The sequence below is a fragment of the Rana temporaria genome, chromosome 3, assembly GCF_905171775.1.
Source record: "Rana temporaria chromosome 3, aRanTem1.1, whole genome shotgun sequence".
NCBI lineage: Eukaryota > Metazoa > Chordata > Amphibia > Anura > Ranidae > Rana > Rana temporaria.
The window spans coordinates 462,053,877-462,077,194 of record NC_053491.1 but is presented as its reverse complement, the minus strand read 5'-3'; the positions used below and the strand labels follow the sequence as shown (position 1 = coordinate 462,077,194).

Below are 23,318 nucleotides of genomic sequence, written 5' to 3'. Positions count from 1 at the left end.
TGCATAAACCTTACCTTTTGGATCCCTCTAGAACAGGGGTCTCCAAACTGTGGCCCTTTGCTAGCCTTCATCCGACCCTTGGGGGCACTGTTGTGCCCAATGATACGAGGCACTATTCCTTCCACTGACAACCCTAATGGGCCAGTATTTCTTCCACTAATACCAATGATGGGGCACTACGTTCCCCTCCTACTGACCACCAAAGCTAAGGCTGTGTTTATTCTCATAGATGCTGGGCCTGGGGCATTTCTGGCCCCAATCTGCCCCCCCCCCCCACCCTCCAAAGTCTGAAGCACTATAAACTGGCTCTTTGTTTGAAAAGTTTGGAGACCCCTGCTCTAGAAACTGGAAATCGTTGCAGCAGACACCGCTACTCTAGTGACCTGGGTCCTGTGCCGAGCAGCAGCCCTGCTGCATTGTGAACACAGAAGGTTGGCCGCTCGGTATGGGTGCCATTCAGAGATCTTTTTGCAGTTTTTTAATGAATGCAAAGTGATTTCTGATTGGATGAGGTAGAGAGGCAGGGCGATGACATCAGAGCCCCACAGCTCTGTTGGTCATGTGACCTGTTTCCTATTCCTTCCAGCACTTTTTTCCCCCCTGTTCAATAAATCAGTTTTTTAGACTGTATGTTACACCCCTAATTAAAATCTAACATGAAACATGGTCAGCAAAATATATATATATATATATATATATATATATATATATATATATGTATATATGTATGTATGTTTTTCAAATCTCCTTTTTTGTTCGCAAAAAAATAAAAACCGCCAAGGTGATCAAATACCATCAAAAGAAAGCTCTATTTGTGGGGAAAAAAAGTAAATTTTGTTTGGGTACAATGTCGCACGACCGCGCAATTGTCGGTTAAAGCGGCGCAGTGCTGTATCACAAAAAATGGCCTGGTCATTAAGTGGGTACATTTTCCAGGGCTGAAGTGGTTAAATAAAGGATTGTAACCATATTACTAGAGACTGATTATATGTTATATAACACTGTGCTGTGTAGTAGTGGTGTGCTAGATATTGCTGCCGATCAACAAGGGTGTGCCAACGTGAATGAGAATGTCATCATGTTGTCATGTCTTTTCAGGTATAGTTTCTGTAAGGTGCTGTGGCTTAGTTGGTTAAAGCGCCTGTCTAGTAAACAGGAGATCCTGAGTTCGAATCTCAGCAGTGCCTTTGTTTTCCTTTGACCACAAGTTGTTCTGGAGACAATGATGGTGGACACACATGGGTGTGTCGGTTCTTTAGAAAACCGACAATGTTTGCCCATTCTCAGAATGGTTGTTGGGTTCCTTTTTTGTATGTGAATAGATTTCAAAGCAAAAGGCTATTTAGTTGCAGCTTTTATTGGAACAAAAGGTTTCAAACCTTTATTCATTTCTCCGCATTGAAGACCAGTGCAAAGAAACGGTTATTGCCTTGGATGATCGCCCATTACACAATTACAGGCTTTCTGAACATGTTGGTTGCCGTGCAAAGCATGCAGATCAGAGTTCTAATTCCAGTGGCTAGCTGGATGGTCCCTGGCAGGGACTCTGATATTTTAAACCAGGGACAGCCAAGCAGCTATCATTTTCAGAAGGAAGTTAACTATGTCAGACCCATGTTTATCTTATGCCAAGTTACCGTTAAGTATGCAGAAACTGAGCCCCGCTGCCAAAGTGGCCTGCAACATTTCTATACTGACACATGATTCATGTGACTTGTTCTACTGTAGACCTGATCCACATTATGGTTTAAATCTACTGAGAGAGTCCGTTCAGGAAATAGACATGTACCTGAGGCTGAGTGAAGATACAGGTGCCACGGAGGTGCTCAGGGTACACTGGAGACATCCTATGCTTTTGGGGGTCACTGCATAAGAAAGGATGCTTTAGGGTTACAGGAGTCGCTAAATACACAGAAGTGCTGGGGTCAGTGGAGACACAAGAGCACTGGGGTCAATGGAGACTGGGGTAACCAGAGACCCAAAAGTACTGGTAACACGGAAGCTCTGGGATCAATAGAGACTCTGGGGTTACTGGAGACACGGTAGTTATGCAGACTCTAATGCTGGCGTCTCTGAAGACTCTGGGGTCACAGGAGTACTGGTGGCATGGAAGCATTTGTGTCAGTAGAGACTTTGGCGTACTGGTGACACGGGAGCTGTGGGGTAACCAGAGACACAGAAGTACTGTAGACTCTAATGATGGGGTCTCTGGAGACTCTGGGGGTACTGGTGACACGGGAGCTCTGGGGTCAGTAGGGACTCTGAGGGTTCAGGAGCTAAGGGGTCACTGGAGACACAGAAGTACTGCAGGGGTCTCTGGAGACTCTGGGGTGACAGGAGTACTGGTGACATGGAAACTCTGTGGTCAGTAGAGACTCTGGGGTTACTCTAGACGCAGAAGTACTGGTGACACGGGAGCTCTGGGGTCAGTTGAGACTATGGCGTGACCAGAGACACAGGAGCTCTGGGGTCACTAGAGACACAGAAGTACTGCTGGGCTCTCTGGAAACTCTGGGGTCACAGGAGTACTGGTGAGCCAGAAGCTCTGGGGTTACTGGAGACACAGGAGTACTGGTGACACGGAAGCTCTGGGGTTACGGGAGACGCAGAAGTTTTGCAGACTCTAATGCTGGCGACTTGGTCACAGGAGTACTGGTGGCATGGAAGCTTTTGCGTCAGTAGAGACTTTGGCGTTACAGGAGACACATGAGTACTGGTGACACGGAAGCTCTGGGGTAACCAGAGACACAGAAGTACTGCCAGAATCCAATAATGGGGTCTCTGGAGACTCTGGGGTCCATAGTGACTCTGAGGCTATGGGGTCCCTGGAGACACAGAAGTACTGCAGGGGTCTCTGGAGACTCTGGGATCAGTAGAGACTCTGGGGTTACTGTAGACACACAAGTACTGGTGACACAGGAGCTCTGGGGTCACTGGAGACACAGAAGTACCACAGATTCTAATGCTGGGGTCTCTGGAGACTCTGAGATAACAGGAGACACGGGAGTACTGGTGACACGGGACCTGTAGAATTACTGGAGACACGGGAGTACTGGTGACACGGAAGGTCTCGGGTTACGGGAGTACTGGTGACACGGAAGGTCTCGGGTTACGGGAGTACTGGTGACACGGAAGGTCTCGGGTTACGGGCGTACTGGTGACACGGAAGGTCTTGGGTTACGGGCGTACTGGTGACACGGAAGGTCATGGGTTACGGGCGTACTGGTGACAAGGAAGGTCTCGGGTTACGGGAGTACTGGTGACACGGAAGCTCCATGGTCACTGAAGTTACAGGAGACACATGAGTACTGGTAACCAGTCCAAAATGTAGAAATATTTTTCACGTTCATCAGTTGAGGGGCTTGATAAACAATGTAATGAGGCTGAAATTATTATTATTATTATTTGTATCATTATTTATTTTTTATTTATTGTTGATCTCTCCAGGTGAAAATATATGTACAGCAGTGTGAGCTTCCTCCCTCCTCTCTTTTTCAGTGCCCGGCCTTCGCAGGACCTTTCTCCTCCTTTATCTCTCACCGGTCTGGAGGGTCTTTTCCCTCATTACTCCACACTGTATAATGCAGCGCCCTCTCTCCCCGACCTGCAACTCAGAGACTCTCTGGAAAAGGAGACTGCACGACGCAAGGTACCCCTTATGTCTCTTTATTACAGGCAAAGCTATGTGTGCTCTTTGTTTTCACCTCTCCTTGGTCAAGACCCTCTGTTTTTCTTCTAGAGAACTTGTAGGATTGCCGCTATTGTCTTTTTCTGTGCTCCTGTGAGAGGTGTACAAGTTCTGAGAGTGAATCTGGTCCTCTTGTGTTTCACTGTTTTTGTGGAAGACTTTCTTCCCTAATAGGACAAGTTGTTTGCTTTATCCATTGAAGATAAAGTGACAGGGTCTCTTTAAACCCCCACCCCCTCACACATGTACTTGCCTCTACAGTGCCCCTGACGTGTCTTCCTCACAGTTGCCACCAAAGACCTGGTTTTGGTGCTTACAGGGACTGATGACCTCCTTCGTGTGACAGTTGACATGTCAAAATAGGTGGTATGCAGAGCACACAGCCATGTTTGCATGCGCTAATAAGCACACACTTCATCTTAATGCAATAATGCTTCTTAAGCTAAAATTTCATTTGATTCCCACTCATCATCTCAGCATCCCAGCAATCACTGGTTGCCGACGCCCTCACAGGGTCCTTTTATTATATCAAAAGATCTCGCCAACAGGAGGTGATTTTCTGCAGCAGATAATCACCTCCCCCATGGGAGTGGTCATCATAGGATGTCCCCTTCACACAGGAAATGTCCATATAAGGGCATCCCTTTAACAGGATGTCCAATACAATACATAAATCCAATACAATGATGGCTAAAGTCTTATGGGCGTGTCCGGGCAGGGAAAGCGTGTATGCTCCTAGCAAACTAAGCAATATTGCTTTAAACATGGACACCTTCCCTGACTCTGAAAGCTCAGACTCAGAAGCTCTCATATTACCGCTGATGGGAATCCTTATTTTGCGCCATTCCATTAAATAATGCATATTCAGATTATGCTATTAATGAAGGTGGAAGGGAGGCTGTCTGCAGGCGTGCGCTACGAATCCGACCATGCTGATCAGTAAGGATGAGCTCCGGCGTGTTCGCATAGAACACGTGCAGAGCCCGCCAGGAAGTCGGCACCCGCGCTGCGCTAATCACAGCCAGGCAGACATTGTCCGATGCTCGGCTGCAGAGATCGGGAAATGTCTGCCTGGCTGTGATTAGCGCAGCGCGGGTGCCGACTTCCTGGCGGGCTCTGCACGTGTTCTATGCGAACACGCCGGAGCTCATCCTTACTGATCAGAGACAAGAGCGCACATCCACCTATAACCACTAATGTCCTTGTGGAGCGAGCATATCCCCTCCTCAACGATCGTCCGCGCTAATGCACAGAGGGCCCCTCGTCGGCGGACATACCCCTACGCCGCAAATATCACACTCCAACCTCAAGACATTTTTCACTACCAGACGGGATTCAACCAGTCTCAGACTGCCCCAGTCAGCTCTTTAGAGCGGGTTGCGGAACTACTACCACTGGGTGACACTATGACAATACATATTAAATACATCTTCATAAAATTTCCACAACACAGTGATCTGGCCTAACAATTGACCAGTAGGCCTGAGCAATGCTTGATTGGAGAAGGTCTATGCTCCCCCCATACTTGGGGAATTTTATGGTAGCTGCAATGGAAAAGGAGTGTGCTGTAAGGTTAGCATAACCGGGTCGGTGGGTGGGCTTTACCAAGTTCAGCTCTTACTGTACATCCTATGAACACCATTCTGCAGGGGATTGTGAATAGGCAGGTAAGTTTATTTTATTACAGAAGACATTGAACTTTACTTCCACTTTATTGCTAGTGACAAGCTGTATCATAAATGTCATTTTTGATTTTGACCATAGCTACACATTTAGACTTTTTTTTTTTTCTCTCTTACCTTGTTCGCTGGGTTGTCCACAAAAAAAAACTGTGGTGATTAAATGGCATCAAAAGAAAGCTCTATCTGTCTCAAAAAAATTATAAAAATGTAGTTTGGGTACAGTGTAGCATGACTGCGCAATTGTCATTCAAACTGTGAAAGCTGAAAATTGGCCTGGGCAGGAAGGGGGTGAAAGTCCCCCGGTAGGCAAGTGGTTGAGGAGTCTCTGTTGTTTTGTCCTAAATGGGGTCTGTAGAGGTTACTGTATAATTAAAGGTACAGTGACACACATTTGGGATCCAGACTCAGAGGGTAGCTGGGTTGTGTGTGTGTGTGTGTGTGTGTGTGCAACATCAGGAGACATTTGCCTTTATGCCAATGCAGTGTAACTCTTTATCTTCTGTCTCTGCCCGATCTCTCCCCTCCCTCAATGTTTCCGTCTTCTTCTGTCTTGACTTCGGATCAGCTGTTAAGCCTCTGCGCTGTAATCTCGTTAATGCATCACATGGGTCCAGCTTGAATTAAACCACTTTGGCTTTTTTATAATTGACCTCCTATTACATATCTCCCCCCCCCCCCCCCACAATGGTTGTGTCCAAGTCAAACTTTACAATGGCAATCTTGTTTTCTCTCTCCCCATGCAGCACCTGGAGCGACACATCCAAAACCTGCAGAACGAGATGCTGGAATTACAACAAAGACTGTCCATCTCCATGACCGCCGACCGCAGAAAGGACGCCATGATCCAGCAGCTGGACCAGGTGATACTTTATCCCTAATCGCATCAAGCCTCATGTACTAAACCGCTCAAGGGAAATGAATAAAGCATCTATCATATTGCACCTTTTTTATTTTATTTTTCTTCAAAAGATGTGACTTTTTTAGTTTTATATTACTATAGATACAGTTCTAATGTGTCACCACATGCCAGATGAAAGTTAAAATCAGGAGTGAAGTGAGCCGGTGCCAATTTATGTGCATCGGGGACTGTACTGCATATTGGTGCTACTTATGTTTGTAATATGTACATAAATATATATTTTCCCAAGACAATGGGTATGGTTAGGATTTCCTTTCCTTTCCTTTCCTTTCCTTTCCTTTCCTTTCTCCCTCCTCCAGAAACGGTAAAGAAAAGCTGATAGGCCCCTTTCACCCTCTGATCCGGCCAGCTAGAGAGGAACAGATCCCCTTACGTTTTTTTTTTTTTTTTTTTCGTAGCAGATCGGATCCGGAGGTAGCCAAGCGTAAACGGACACAAGTCCATTTACATGCATCGTTTCATAGAGGAGAGTCCGATCAGGTCTGGCTGTCAGTGTTTTTTTTTTCTCTCAAGCGTCTTCCAGGACAGCCCATGAGACCTAGGGCTCCTCCTACCAGGACAGGAAACACGTTAACCCCCACCAGATAAAAGGGCGGTCCTCCAGGCCCCATGCCAGTATTAGTGTTTCCTCCGGACGGGGGGTAACATGTTTCAAGGAACCTGGTCCCCCTAGGTCTCATGAGCAGGGGCTCTAATGGCTGTTTAGGGGTATGTGCTAATTTTAAACTAACCTCCGTGCCATGTGCAGTGTCCACTGGAGAGGTGGTAATCTGCGGCTCTTTTTCTCTGTGCCTGGAGAGGGCCAGGACCGGGATGGCGTCGGGCCCCTAGCGTCATAGCTTAAGCTGCAGCCGTTTGGTGGTGACGGGTCCCGCACACAGCAGGGCTGTCTCGTGCTGGGATTCCAGGAAGTCACTGGCGCTGGAGGGGTGGAGCTTCTGCGCTCCAAGCTGGCCCATAGGAAGATCCAGAGGGGTCGCTTCCGGGTCGTATGACGTCATCATCGGGCGCCGGAGACGCGGTTCCAGTCTCCAAAACGGCGTGAAAAAGTAGCTTTAAATGGCTGGCTGGTGATCGCTGGTAGAAGCAGCACAGGCTGTTAGAATACCAGTCGGGCGGCATGGATTCTCCTGCAGTTCCTTCTCAGGCAGATGCAGTCTCCAACACCAGCACCTCTCAGGTAAGCTTTAAGTATTGACTTTTCCCCTCCCGTCTTTCAGGACAGCCCACAATTGAGAGATACTCCTCCTCTTCCTCTAGGAAACACTGCGCCAGTCCATAAATTTCTCACTCCCCCTGCCAGACCTCCAGTATTAGTGTTTCCTCCGGTGGGGAGACACTGTGCATGGGAACCTAGGCCAATTCAGGCAGAGGACTGAGGCCATTTCTTTTACCTTAAAGGAAGCAGAGGCTTCCAGGTTTATCCTGGTGTGGTGCAGGCCCACCATTAGCCACCCCATCCACGCCGAGCGCGGCTCCTGGTTGCGGGGGACCCCTATCTCGTCCAGCGGGGCGCAGCAAGGGAGACATCAGGGCTCGCCCTGTACTACAGGCCGCAAATTTTTTTTTGAACCGAGCGGGCTGGACGGCGGGTGACATCATTTCCGGCGTAGAGCGGATGTCTCCCCTTTGAACCGCGACTTCCGGTTCCGGGTCGCGGTGCTGATAGGAGGTCCGGGCGGACGCTGGAGGGAGTCGGATCTCGCACAGGCGAAGAGAAGCTCTCAGCAAGCAGCCACCTGCGGTCATGTCGGCAGCATCTCCAGAGCCAGCCCTGACAACTGACGCTACCTCCAGCGAGCCTAAGGTAAGAGTACCCTGGGGAGGGGCGCTCTCTAGCTTAGGTTTGCCTCTCCATGTAGGGTTCAATGCATGGGGAGGCAAGCCCCCTGGGTGGCCAGGGGAGGGGGAGTCCTTAGTCCCAGGATTTATAGAGGGCTAGGTGCACTCCCAGGGTTGTAACCAAATTTATAATTTTTTTAAAACTGTTGTTTTCTGCCCTTTTCTGTGTTTCAGAAGGCCATTGAAAAAACGGGTGGTGGAAGGCATAGCTCAAAGAGGAAGTGTGCCTCCTGTAGGGATGTCCGTCCAGAATCATGGACTAAGGTCCTGTGTAGGGATTGCATTCGATCCTTAGTCAGGGAAAATGAATTAGAACAGGAGTCAGGACTTGCAGCCTCTGTTAAAGAGCTGTCATCCACTTTCTCCTCATTCAAATCTCTGTTTGAGAGGTTACAGCCTTTGGCTGTCCCCACCCAGGTTACAACCCAGCCACAGGCTCAGGGTCCTGCTCCTGTCATACCCATTGCAGCAGCTATGGCAGATGTTTCCGCAGGCCCTTCCCAAGAGGAACAGGTTCCTCCAGATAGTGCCACCTCTGATTCTCAAGAGGGGTCAGATGGAGAGGACCAAGACGGGGAGTCCAGGAAGCCCTCTAGGTACAAATTGTCACTGGATGAGGTAGAGGACCTCTTAGGGGCAGTTTACACAACCCTTGGTATCCAAACCGACAAGAAACCTCTTACCCTCCATGATCGAATGTACAGAGGTCTGGAGGAGCAAGAGAAAAAGGTCTTCCCAGTACATGATATACTGGTTGAGACCATTAAGAAGGAGTGGCAGGATCCTGAAAGGAAACCCTTTTTTTCCAGATCCCTAAAGAGGAGATTCCCTTTCTCAGAGGATCCTTCGTCTGTTTGGAACAAGAGCCCCAAATTAGACGCCGCCTTCTCCCAAGTGTCCAGGAACACGGATTTAGCGTTTGAGGACATGGGGGTTTTGTCCGATGTTATGGACAAAAGAATGGATTCCCTATTAAAGAAATGTTGGGATTCTACTATAGGGAATCTTAAACCAGAACTTGCCGTCACGGTAATGGCTCGCAATCTGGAGCATTGGCTCTCTAAGATTCAGGAGCACATTGAAGCTGGTACGGATAAGGAAACTATTTTAGCCTCATTCCCTACTATCCTGCAAGGAGTCGCTTATATAGCGGATGCCTCAGCGGAGTCAGTCCGCATGTCGGCCAGATCGGCTGCTCTGGCTAACTCGGCCAGAAGGGCCCTCTGGCTCAAGACTTGGACTGGCGACAGCGCCTCTAAATCCAAGTTATGTGGTATTCCCTTCACAGGTGACCTGCTTTTTGGCCCAGGCCTTGAAGCAGTACTAGACCGCACGGCGGACAAAAAGAAGGCCTTTCCTCCTAAAAGAAAAGTCACAGTACAGGCAGGAAGGGGGTTTCGTCCGCAAAAACAAAAAGGGGCCAAACCGGCAGGCCAAAAGAAGGTTTGGACCCCCAGGGGCAGAGGCAGAGGTGGAGCGATTTTTCACCCTCCTGTCCAGCCCCCTAAGAACCCATGACTCGCTAGTCAGGGTGGGAGGAAGACTGGGGACCTTTCTCCCACAATGGGAATCAATTTCCCCAAACCAGTTTGTCCTGGCGGTCATAAGAGGGGGATACCGACTGGAATTTTCATCGCCTCCCCCCCAGAGATACCTAGTCACCCATCTACCCAGGGACAAGGAGAAATCCGAAGCCTTGTTGAGAGCTCTAAGGGAGCTAGAGGATCAGAGTGTCATCCTCAGAGTTCCAAGGGCAGAGGAAGGAAGGGGATTTTATACACACATCTTTGTGGTAAAGAAGCCCTCGGGGAAATACAGGTTAATCCTAAACCTAAAACCTCTGAACAGATCCATTTCATACAGGAAATTCCGCATGGAATCGATTTATACAGTCAGAGCCCTCCTTCCCCTCAATTGTTTCATGGTATCTCTGGACCTCAGAGACGCATACTTACACGTTCCGATCGCAGAGAATTCTCAGAAATATCTGCGATTGGCCGTGGACCTAGAGGGAACGATTGTACACCTCCAGTTCCAGGCTCTGCCATTCGGGCTATCCTCATCGCCCCGGATTTTTACCAAGATCCTGGCAGAACCCATAGCGTTTCTGCGACTTCAGGGAATATCCATCATAGCCTATCTGGACGACCTGCTTCTTTTCGCAGCCTCGCCAGAGCAGCTATCCAGGGACCTGGAAGTGACCAAGAAGGTTCTAACGGACCTAGGGTGGTTACTGAACCTAGAAAAGTCCAGTTTAAATCCATCCCAACGGATCACTTACCTGGGGTACCTGCTGGATTCTACTCTCTCAAGAGTGTTCCTCCCGGTAGAGAAAGTCAAGAAGTTGGACAGAGCAGTGGCTTCCCTCCAAAACAATCAACAGGTGTCACTAAGGTCCCTGATGTCAACGCTAGGTCTGTTGACATCTGCCCTCCCAGCCGTGCAGTGGGCAGGTATTCACTTTCGCCCGCTGCAGGCCTTCCTACTAAGGGTCTGGGATCACAGCCTAGAAGCCCTAGACTCCTTGATTCAAGTACCACTTCAGGTAAAAAGTTCCCTCTGGTGGTGGAGAAAGGCCACCAACGTAACCCAAGGACGTCTGTGGATTATCCCGGTGCCTCGGGTGGTAACCACAGACGCAAGCGGCAAGGGCTGGGGAGCGCACCTGGGATCCCTTCCAGCGCAGGGTACCTGGGGTCTCCAGGATCTGAAAAGATCTTCCAATTGGAAGGAGCTGAGGGCAGTGGGCCTAGCCCTCAGGTTCTTTCAGGAAGAACTCCAGGGGCACCACATTCAGGTGAGATCGGACAATTCATCGGCCGTAGCCTACTTAAACAAGCAGGGCGGCACGAGAAGCGAAAGTTTGTCGGTCCTGACAGCAGAGATTCTGGGCTGGGCCGAGATCCACACCCTCTCCCTTTCGGCGGTCTTTCTGAGGGGAGAAAGAAACGTGACAGCAAACTTCCTCAGTCGAAGGCAGCTGAGGGAGGGCGAGTGGACCCTCAACCAGGAGGTCTTTCATCTCCTGAACAAGAGATGGGGAACTCTGGAGGTGGACCTCTTCGCCTCAAGAGAAAATGCGAAGACCCCCTGTTTCTTCTCCCTGAACAAAGGAGAAGGAGCAAGGGGAGTGGATGCCCTGTCCCAAAGCTGGAAGTTCGGAAGATGCTATGCATTCCCACCTCCGGTACTTCTTCCAGCAGTACTGAGAAAATTCCAATCAGAGCACACCTCTCTAGTCCTGGTAGCTCCTTACTGGCCCAAGAGGGCATGGTTCTCAGTCCTCAAACAGTTAGCGGCAGAACCACCCTTATTTCTACCTCAGCGGGAGGATCTTCTATCACAGGGCCCAGTCCTATGCCCACAAGTTCACAGGTGGAGGCTAGCAGCGTGGCTACTGAGGAAGCCATACTAAGATCCAAGGGATTTTCCGAAGGTTTAATTGCCACCCTCCTTAATAGTAGAAAAAAGGAGACCCGCAAAATTTACAAGAAGGTTTGGCTTCGTTTCAACGAATGGTGTGTAAATTGCCCCTGTTCTGTACAGAGCCCCACGGCTGTCTTAGAATTTCTTCAGTGTGGGGCAGATAAGGGTCTTTCAGTTAGCACCCTTAAAGGGCAGGTTTCGGCACTTACGGTGTATTTAGAAAAACCTCTGGCCACCAGTCCCTGGGTAGTCAGGTTCTTTAAAGCACTATCCAGACAGAGACCAGCTCGAGGGCCACCCTTCCCCAGTTGGGACCTGTCTCTGGTGTTGCGTACCCTAACGGGTACTCCCTTTGAGCCCTTAGATAATTGTTCTCTAAGGGATTTAACCTTAAAAACAGCTTTTTTGGTTGCAGTGACCACTGCTAGGAGGGTCAGCGAGCTAGAAGCTCTATCGATCAGACCCCCTTTTTGTGTTATTTTCCCGGATCGGGTCGTTTTCAAGACCGATCCAGCCTTTCTTCCTAAAGTGACTTCAAAGTTTCACAGGAGTCAAGATATAGTTTTACCCTCTTTTTGTTCCAACCCTCCGGGGGAAAGGGAACGACGTTTCAGTACGTTAGATGTTAGGAGAAGTATCCTACATTACTTAGAGGTGACTAAACCGTTTAGAAGGTCAGACTCACTATTTGTTTTATTTTCTGGAACCAGGAAGGGATGCAAAGCATCCAGGCGCACTATTGCCAGGTGGCTAAGACTAAGCATTGGGCAAGCATACACCTTGGCTGGTAGGGAAATCCCTACAGGAATAAAAGCACACTCCACTCGAGCGCTGGCAACCTCTCAAGCAGAAAGAGCTGGAGCAACGCCGGAACAGATTTGCAAAGCAGCAACATGGTCCAGCTACACCACCTTTGTTAAACACTACAGGGTGGACCTGGTTTCGGCAGGTGAGCAAGCCTTTGGGCGAAAGGTTTTGCAAGCCATAGTCCCACCCTAGTTGGTAAGTTCTCGATTATCCTCTCAATTGTGGGCTGTCCTGAAAGACGGGAGGGGAAAAATAGAGTTACGTACCGGTAACGTCTTTTCCAGTAGTCTTTCAGGACAGCCCTGGGTACCCACCCGAATAGAGGAAGTCTGATTTCAAGACCAGGACATGATGTTGATATGTAATTGTATGTTATTAACATGTTCTTGTGTCTCCCCAGCTGACCGGAGGTGCTCGTATAAAAACTGAGGTCTGGCAGGGGGAGTGAGAAATTTATGGGCTGGCGCAGTGTTTCCTAGAGGAAGAGGAGGAGTATCTCTCAATTGTGGGCTGTCCTGAAAGACTACTGGAAAAGACGTTACCGGTACGTAACTCTATTTTTTTCGCTATCCTGATAAGTGTTCCCCCCCCCCCCTCCCAATCATAGGATTTGGTGTTGGGGGACACACTTTCCCTTCTCCTGCACGTGGTGATGGAGTATTTATTTGTGGTTTTGTTATTTAGGGGGGTTATTTATTTTATGTCTTCCAGGGCAAGACCCAGGACAAATCCCAAGCACAGCCACATAAGAGAAAGAGGATCACGACAGATGCAAGCGCCTGGGGATGGGGAGCCCACCTCAAAGATCAGGTCGCACAGGGGAAATGGTCCTCGAAGGAAGCAAGAGCTTCATCGAACCAGAGGGAACTGCTAGCGGTTCACAGAGCCCTGCAAGCCTTTCAATCGGAGATCAGGGGTCACAATCTCCAGATTCTGTCAGACAACATTGCGACAGTGGCGTACCTCAACAAACAAGGAGGCACGAGGAGTCGAATTCTTCAAGGAATAGCACAAGAAATGTTGTCTTGGGCAGAAGTAAATCTAGGCTCAATTTCAGCAGTGCACCTGAAGGGGACACAAAACAGTCTGGCAGACTACCTCAGTCGCCACAGGGTGGAGCTAGACAATTGGTCGCTTCATCCAGAAGTCTTTGCGGAGATCACCAACAAATGGGGTGAGGAGGAGGAGGTACAAATGTCCAAACATGACCTTATGTACAAAGGGTTGCACAAAAAGAAAAGTAAAAAACTTTCCAGTGCACGATTCCCTCCTTGATACGATCAAACTGGAGTGGGAGAATCCAGAGAGAAAACCTTTCTTTTCTGGTAACCTAAAAAGACGGTTTCCATGTGATGAGGACGCAGCGCTACCGTGGAACAAGAACCCTAAGTTAGACGCTCCTCTTTCAAAGGTTTCAAAAAATTCGGACCTGGCGTTTGATGATATGGGTACGCTTAAGGATCCTATGGACAAAAAATGTGATGTCCTTCTTCATAGAGCCTGGGATTCAGCTATGGGGAATCCCAAACCAGCTTTAGCTTCCACTTGTGTAGCCAGAAATTTGGAGGAATGGCTTACACAAATCCAAACCCATCTTTTGGCAGGTACTTCTAGGGAAGAGATTTTAAAATCCTTTCCTCTCCTGTTTAGTGCTGTGGGTTTTTTGGCTGATTCTTCTGCAGAATCAGTCAGGATGACAGCCAGGACTTCAGCTTTAGTGAACTCAGCCAGAAGAAGTGTTTGGCTTAAAACATGGTCTGGGGATGCAGCATCTAAATTAAGATTATGTGGGCTGCCCCTGACCGGGGTGCATCTTTTTGGCCCAGGTCTGCAGGAGGCTCTGGAACGTACGGCCGATAGGAAAAAGGCCTTTCCAGAAAAGAAAAAGCAGACTGGAAGAAAAAAATTTTGTGGACAAAACAAAGGCCTGCCATGGCAACAGGGTCCTAAAGAAAAGGACAATAGGCCCAAGAAACATTGGACCGGATACAAAGGCAAGGGTAGAGGAGGTGTTTTATTTAACACACCTCAGCAGCCCGCCAAACCACAATGACCAGCTTCTGCCAGTGGGGGGAAGATTGAAGGCCTTTCTCCCACAATGGGCAGCCGTCACCTCAAGTCCCTTCAGCCTGGATCTGGTGACAAATGGGTACAGACTAGAATTTTCCTGCCAGCCACCAGAACGTCTCTTGATCACCTCTCCTCCCAAAGATCGGGAGAAAGCAAGAGCCCTGGGTCTCCAAGTAGGAGAATTGTTAGACCAGAAAGTCCTGATTCCTGTTCCCCGGTCAGATCAGAACAAAGGGTTTTATTCCCACATTTTTGTCATCAGAAAGCCGTCAGGGAAGTATCGGCTCATTCTGAATCTTCGATCTCTAAATCGATCGATCAGGTACAAGCACTTCAGGATGGAGACAGTGTTCTCTATCAAGAATCTGCTTTACCCAAATTGTTTTATGGCCACGTTGGATCTAAGGGATGCTTTACCTACATGTCCCGATCCACCCGGCATTCCAGAAATTCCTGAGAATAGCGGTAAAAATGGGAACGGAAATCAGGCACTTTCAATTTCAGGCCCTCCCCTTCGGTCTGTCCTCATCCCCTCGTATCTTCACAAAGGTATTGGGGGAGGCGCTGGCTCCACTAAGGTTAACGGCGATAACTATCATCCCTTACCTGGACGACCTATTAATAGTGGCAGAATCCCACCAAAAATTACTAGCAGATCTCCAGACTGTACTAGACTTTCTTCAGTCCCTGGGCTGGCTGATAAACAGGGAAAAGTCTTCCCTAGATTCAGCCCAGAGGGTGAAGTACCTGGGTTACGACTTTTGCTTAGTAGTCCAAAAAGTTTTTCTCCCAGAAGAGAAGGTCTCCAAGATGGTGCAAGCAGTGTCAGCCTTACAGACCAATCAGTTGGTCTTGCTGATGGAAATTTCAAGGACGGTGGGTCTCATGACCTCGTGTTTCCCTGCGGTACCATGGGCAAGGTTCCATCAGAGACCATTGCAGAGATTCCTTCTAGAAAATTGGGATGGGGACGCCAGGTCCCTAGAGTCAAAAGTTTGGTTACCTACCAAGGTAAAAAGAAGTTTGTGGTGGTGGAGAAAGAATCTGCACCTAACAAAAGGCCTGCCATGGTCCATCTCGATATCCAAGAGGATCACGACAGATGCAAGCGCCTGGGGATGGGGAGCCCACCTCAAAGATCAGGTCGCACAGGGGAAATGGTCCTCGAAGGAAGCAAGAGCTTCATTGAACCAGAGGGAACTGCTAGCGGTTCACACAGCCCTGCAAGCCTTTCAATCGGAGATCAGGGGTCACAATCTCCAGATTCTGTCAGACAACATTGCGACAGTGGCGTACCTCAACAAACAAGGAGGCACGAGGAGTCGAATTCTTCAAGGAATAGCACAAGAAATGTTGTCTTGGGCAGAAGTAAATCTAGGCTCAATTTCAGCAGTGCACCTGAAGGGGACACAAAACAGTCTGGCAGACTACCTCAGTCGCCACAGGGTGGAGCGAGACAATTGGTCGCTTCATCCAAAAGTCTTTGCGGAGATCACCAACAAATGGGGTTGTCCCGAAGCAGATCTGTTCGCAAATCGGGACAACCGCAAGACAGAGGAGTTCTTTTCTCAAAACCCAGAGGATCGATCACTGGGGATAGATGCCCTGGCGAATCCATGGCCCTTCGACCTTTGCTATGCCTTTCCGCCGATCAGACTCATTCCGGAAGTACTCCGGAAGTTTCTCCTAGAAGAGACAGACCTTATTTTGATCGCTCCTTCTGGCCCAAGAGGCCATGGTTTTCCCTGCTACAGTCTCTGGTCTCGGAGCCTCCACTGAGACTTCAGAACAGAGAGGACTTGTTGTCGCAGGGTCCAGTGTCACACCCACAGGTGGTTTCATTAAGCTTGACAGCTTGGTATCTGAAGAGAAGATACTGAAGGCTCAGGGATTTTCGGACAAGGTGATCAAAACCTTGATAAATTGCAGAAAACCAGTCACTAGAGCCATTTATTCCAAAGTTTGGAAAAAGTTTAATTCATGGTTGTCTGAAAACCAAAGATCAACGCATGATGTTCCTTATATTTTGGATTTTTTTCAAGAGGGTGTCGACAAGGGTCTTTCAGTTAGTACCTTGAAGGTGCAGGCGGCAGCTATCAGCGTTTTCCTCCAGTTTTCTCTTTTGGAAAATCCCACGGTAGCTAGATTCTTTAAATCCATTTCAAGGGCCAGGCCAGTAGTGGTAAGAAGTTGTCCAACTTGGGACCTGTCCCTGGTACTTCAAACTCTGGTAGAGTTTCCTTTTGAGCCTTTAGAGGATATTTCTGTTAAACTACTTACCTTAAAAACAATTTTTTTAGTAGCTATTACCTCAGCTCGTAGAGTAAGCGAGTTACAGGCCTTATCAGTGAGGGAGCCTTTCCTCACGATTCTGGAGGATCGAGTTGTATTAAAAACTGATCCAGGTTTTTTGCCTAAGGTAGCTAGTACATTTCACAGATCACAGGACATTGTACTGCCATCCTTTTGTAGTTCACCACAGGGTGATCAGGAAAAGAAATTTAGTTTTTTGGATGTAAGAAGAACCCTTCTTGCATATCTAGAGGTCACCAAGACCTTCAGGAAGACAGACGCTTTATTTGTCCTTTTTTCAGGTACACACAAGGGTAAAGGTGCATCTAAAGCCACATTGGCTAGATGGATTAAGCAGGCAATCTCAGAATCCTATAAAATCAGAGAAGTTCCCACACCTTTTGTTACAGCGCATTCAACAAGGGCTTTGGCTGCGTCTTGGGCTGAGAGGGCTGGTGCTTCACCGGAACAAATCTGTAAAGCTGCCACATGGTCCAGTTACTCGACCTTTATTAAGCATTATTGCCTGGATCTGCTATCCGCTCAAGATCAGGCGTTTGGTCGAAAGATCCTTCAGGCAGTTGTCCCACCCTAGACTGGTAAGTTCTGGCTCATCGTCTCATGGGCTGTCCTGGAAGACGCTTGAGAGAAAAGCTGAGTTAGGCTTACCGGTAACTCCTTTTCTGAGAATCTTCCAGGACAGCCGGATTCCCACCCAGTTTTGTTGTATGGAAGTTATGTGTTTTAATGCATATGTTTTTCAGGGTAGTCCTACAGTTCTCGAAGACTGGCATGGGGCCTGGAGGACCGCCCTTTTATCTGGTGGGGGTTAACGTGTTTCCTGTCCTGGTAGGAGGAGCCCTAGGTCTCATGGGCTGTCCTGGAAGACTCTCAGAAAAGGTGTTACCGGTAAGCCTAACTCAGCTTTTTTTTTTGCCGGACCCGATCAGACCCTCCATTCTTCTCCTATGGAGCACCGAATGTAAACGGACCTGTGTCCATTTTACCTCAGGGTCTGATCTAGTCCAGCAAAAAATAATCAAAGAGCATCTAGGATTGGAGGGCAGCTGGGTGTAAAACCGACGGCTGGTCCGTTTACACCCATTGCCCATAGAGCAGAGAAGGCTGTGTTTGTGTCCGCTTTGCATAAGCGGTGTGCACACGGACCGGTCATCTGCCCGATCCACTCACCTCAACAGGGGAGCAGCGGACGGATCCCATGCTATGCAAAAAACAGATCAGGCCCGTGTAAAAAGGGGCCTTGGACGTTCTAGCTCTTTCACCTTCCTGCCTTTGGTTGTCTTGTAACCGTTGCCTAGCATAATGTCCTATGCTGGGGATATGTCAATAAACCTCCACTTTTAAATGTTAAAAGCTGACATTTGCATGGCTGGTGGCTCTCAACGCTATCTGTCACCAACCGCTCTTGTCCACACAGACAATTGGGAAATGGGAACCAATCAAAGTGGTTCCTCCCAATCATGTGGTCAAAGCATCAACTAGGGCACTGATCACTTCATTAACATGGGGCTGTAGGTGCACGTGGTGCTTCTTTAAATGTACTAAAGAGAGACTTTACTCCTGCCTAAAATACATACTCTCACACCAAGCAAATCCAGTGTGGTGGCCGATTGTCCTTTCCTGGTTCTTGCAAATGGCCACTGACAAAAAGGTGCATGTGTAGTGCACTTGAGATTGCTCTGAAGGCTCCTGGGTTGTGTAATGTTGGTAGGCTTTGGTCGTTGGTGGGGGGGGTTGAATGAGACCTCAGAGAGCCAGAATTGCAGGACCAGGTCCTGCAGATATATAAGGGATTGGGCTTTAAATTTTACATGGACATATACACTGATCAGCCATAGCTTTTTGACCACCCACCATAACCTGTCAAGGCATGGACTCTACTAGACCATTGAAAATATGCTGTGGTATCTGACACCGAGCCATCAGTAATAGATCCATTGAGTTGTGAGGTGGGGCCTTCATGGATTGGACAGCCCACAGATGCTTTTATTGGACTGAAATCTTGAAAATTTGTATTTTTTTTTTTTTTGTGTTTCTCAAACCATTCTTGAATTTATCAGACCAGGCTACATTCTCCCATTGCTCCTGTGGTCCAGTTCTGATGCTCAGATGACTATTTTAGGTGCTTTTGGCTGTGGACGCTGGCCTAACCAGTCTGCGGCTACACAGCCCCATATACAACAAACTACGATGCACTGCGTGATCTGACATCTTTCTATCAGAACCAGCATTAAGTTTCACCAATTTGAGCAACAGCAGCTCTTCTATTGGATCGGACTACATGGGCCAACCTTCTCTCCCCTCATGCATCAATGAGCCTTGGCCACCCATGACCCTGTTGCTGGGTTTCCTTCCATGGACCATTTTTGGTAGGTCCGGACCACTGCAGACCGGGAACATCCCACAAGAGCTGCAGTTTTGGAGATCCTCTGACCCAATCATCTAGCCATCACAATTTTGCCCTCGTCAAAGCCACCTAAATCTTTGCGCTTGCCCATTTTCCTGCTTAGAACACCTCAATAACAGGGACAACATGTTCGCTTGCTGCCTAATGTATACCACCCACTTCCAAATGCCATTGTAATGAGATAATCAATGTTATTCACTTTACCTGTCAAGTGTCTAAAGTTATGACTGATCAGTGTATATTGTATGTCAGCCCTCAAACAATCCACTCGCCTGCTCGCATTTTGCGAGTGGATTTTGAGGGCTGGCAAGGAAGGGCTGCCTGGGAGCGGGGGTGAGCCGGCAGCCTGTGTGAAATGGGAGTCCTCCTCCTGGTCCCAGGACTTTGATAGACAGATCACCCGTCCAATCCCAGTGACGCGTGATCTTTCAATCAAAGTTCCCCTGGCCAGGGGGCGGGGCTGTATATGATGTTGCGCGGCAGGAACACAGTAATTAAAATGAACTGTTTTCGCTCTGTTCCCCACGCTGCGCTCTGAACACCTGGGCTGCTCTCCTGTTCCTCTCCTCCCCTGCACAGATAGGCTGAATTGGTGGGTACAAGGCTGCATTGGTGGGAACTGGGCACAAGGCTGTATTGGTGGGCACAAGGCTGCATTGGTGGGAACTGGGCACAAGGCTGCATGGTGGACCCAAGGGTACATTGGTGGGCACAAGGATACATGGTGGACACACGCAGCCTGCATTGGTGGGCACGGACACAGTTGTTAAATGTATTATGCAGAAGTTATAAAAATAAATATTAAGTGTCATTTTATGAGATAATTTACATGAGCGTGTTAAGGGGTGGAATTGGGGGTGGAGTGGGCTAAGTGGGGCAACTGGGCCAAATAACCCTTGAGGCCTGGCTAGTTGCTCAGGACTTGAAATTTTGAGCCCTGTGCATGTGATATATGCCATGTATCAGATAGAAATGGTGAAAAGGTACTCAATGGCTTTGATGGCTTTTTCCTTTCCAGACTCTGGCCATGGTTGTGGGAGGTTGGAAGCAGCAGGAGCTTCAGCGTGAGGAGGCCGTTCGTCGTCTGAAGCAGGAGAAGGAGGAGGCAGAGAGAGTCGGATCCGAAGATCAGAAGGTGAGCCAGAGGTCGGCCATATTGAGTAGGGCCTACATTCTACACAAGCTCTTCTCCTATAGTCTGCTCCATCTTTCAGGCATTAAGTCAGGTGCAGCAGGAGCTGTCTGAGGTCTTGGAGTCCCTGGAGAGAGAAAAGCACGCAGCAGACGATCGCCAATTAGAACTGCAGAAACAGGTGAGAGATCAACGTTTTCTTGTGGTCTGCATTTCTGTTAAACATTTTCCCCCCATCATTTCCCATATATGTGTTTTCAACTGTGCATTAAGCTCTGTGGCTGGAACTCAGCTTTAAAGTGTACCTGAATCTGAAATGTAAAAAACTGCTAGCTGAGAAATATGTATTGCAAAACAGATTTATTATGTCTCTTCTACCATAAAATACATTGGGGTAGATTCTCGTAGATCGGCGTATCTTTGTGCGGGCGTAACGTATCCGACTTACGTTACGCCTCCACAACTTAGACGGGCAAGTGCTGTATTCTCAAGGCACTTGCTCCGTAAGTTGCAGCGGCGTAGAGTAAATCGGCCAGTGTAAGCCCACCTAATTCAAATGTGGGACAGGGGGGCGTGTTTTATGTTAATGTTCTGTGACCCGACGTGATTGACGTTTTTCCCGAACGGCGCATGTGCCGTCCGTGGAATTTCCCAGTGTGCATTGCTCCTAATACGCCGCAAGGAGGTCATTGGTTTCGACGTGAACGTAAATGACGTCCAGCCCCATTCACGGACGACTTACACAAACGACGTAACTTTTTCAAATTTTGACGCGGGAATGACAGCCATACTTAACATTGGTACGCCGCACTTACGCCACTATATAGCAGGGGTAACTATACGCAGGGAAAAGCCTAACGTAAACGGCGTAACTGTACTCCATCGGCCGGGCGTACGTTTGTGAATTCGCGTATCTAGCTCATTTACATATTTTGACGCGTAAATCAGCGTACACGCCCCTAGCGGCCAGCGTAAATATGCAGTTACGATCCGACGGCGAAAGAGACGTACGCCTGTCGGGTCTAAGGGAAATCTATGCGTAAATGATTCTTTGAATCGGGCGCATAGATACGACAGTGCAACTCCGAGATACGATGGCGTATCTGGAGATACGCCGTCGTATCTCCACTGAGAATCTGGCCCATTGTGTAACGGAACGTCCCACACTCCGCTTGAGTGCTTCCGTCATATACCGCTTCCTATCAGTCTGGATATAGATATCCGATATTCCAGCTGCTCACAAGCACACAACGAGACGAGACATGTTTGTCTGCTGAACATGGAGTGTTTAATAGAACCAAGAATACAACCTTATATACAGTTTAAATAAGAGGTAACCAGAACATAAATTAACATGAGCTAATAAACTAATCATTTTCCCAGACTTGGCGACTCTTGGATATGACCTTTCAGGGTAGACCTCACATCTCCTCGCTCCTCTGCTATACAATACACATTATCATAAGTGTAAACACAGGACATCTTCACACAATAGCAGGGTCAATTGGCACAGAGACCAGACAGATGGCTGGAGGAGGTGGCATTAGCATCTCCTTACACTGTATGTCCCAACAGTATGAATCGGTCACTCTAATGGCATATACAGGGTCCCCAGGCATACAGCTCACAAAGAGCACCGTCCCCCCCCCCAAATGCCAGGGCCCATGATCGCAAGGCAAGAGGCGAGCATTCAGTCTCCTCCAAAAGCCTCTGTCACACATTGCATTGAAAAAGTATTCATACCCCTTGAAATTTTCCACATTTTGTCATGTTGCAACTAAAAATGTAAATGTATTTATTGGGATTTTATGTGATGGACCAACACAAAGTGGCACATAATTGTGAAGTGGAAGGAAAATTATAAATTGTTTTCAATATTTTTTACAAATGTCTGAAAAGTGTGGGGTACATGTGTATAGCGCCCCCCTGAGTCAATACTTTGTAGAACCTCCTTTCTCTGCAATTACAGCTCAAGTCTTTTTGGGAATGTCTCTACCAGCTTTGCACATCTAGAGAGGGACATTTTTGACCTTTATTCTTTGCAAAATATCTCAAGCTCTGTCAGATTGGATGGAGAGCGTCTGTGATCAGCAATTTTCAAGTCTTGCCACAGATTCTCAATGAGATTTAGGTCTGGACTTTTACTGGGCCATTCTAACACATGAATATGCTTTGATCTAAACCATTCCATTGTAGCTCTGGCTGTATGTTTAGGGTCGTTGTCCTCAGGGCCGATCCTAGACGGGGTGCACAGGGTGCACTGCACCCAGGCGCCTGAGGGGAGGGGGCGCCAAAGTGTCCGGAGCACTGTTGTGCTTTGCCGCAGCAGCTGCATGGACATGGATATTACGATCAACCTCGGCGCTTGCTCTGACCTGCACCCGGCCAGCCGGCGCCAGCCAATAGACATCGTGCCGCCCACGACTTCCCTCCCCCTAAGTTTACAACTACGGCACCGTCCTCACGGCCGGAGGCGGGAGGGGTCATGGGAGGAGCATCGAGAGGAGCCAAGCCAGCGCCGCCGCCAAGTTCAGACAGCAGCACAGTGTCAGACTGTCGGTGTAGAATTTCTCAACTTTTCAAGTAAGAAAGCACTTTACAGCATAAAATCACACTCATAGTTAATAATCTTCAGACTGCAGTCAGGTGGCTGCTGCCATACGGAAGGCAGCCACCTGACTGCAGTCTGAAGATTATTAACTAGGAGTGTGATTTTTTTTAATATGCAGCATGGCAGGGGGGTTAATGTCCTGCACTGAAATAAGTGTCACTGTTGAAACAGTAAAAATATCAAGCACAGAGTGAATTCACAGGAGAAATATATTTATATTGGGCACAGACCTATCTTCAGATACCATCCTCTCTCTCAGCCATCCTCTCTCTCTCTCAGCCGTCCTCTCTCTCTCTCTCTCTCTCTCTCTCTCTCTCTCTCTCTCTCAGCCGTCCTCTCTCTCCTAGCCGTCCTCTCTCTCTCTCTCTCTCTCTCTCTCTCTCTCTCTCTCTCTCTCTCTCTCTCTCTCTCTCTCTCTCTC

The 23,318-nt window shown here is 48.4% G+C and overlaps 1 protein-coding gene and 1 non-coding gene across 2 annotated transcripts in view; both read left to right on the top strand.

The window, feature by feature from the left end:
• CNTROB (centrobin, centriole duplication and spindle assembly protein) overlaps positions 1-23,318 on the top strand; it is an 84,282-nt gene that overhangs the window by 5,487 nt on the left and 55,477 nt on the right. Inside the window, exons 4-7 of the mRNA XM_040346786.1 lie at positions 3,499-3,649; positions 6,114-6,230; positions 20,173-20,289; positions 20,369-20,467. Coding sequence (XP_040202720.1) covers positions 3,499-3,649; positions 6,114-6,230; positions 20,173-20,289; positions 20,369-20,467 — 484 coding nt within the window. The remainder of the gene's footprint in view (positions 1-3,498; positions 3,650-6,113; positions 6,231-20,172; positions 20,290-20,368; positions 20,468-23,318) is intronic.
• On the top strand, positions 1,114-1,187 carry TRNAT-AGU. The gene has a single exon. It is a non-coding gene; the product is annotated as a tRNA-Thr (tRNA).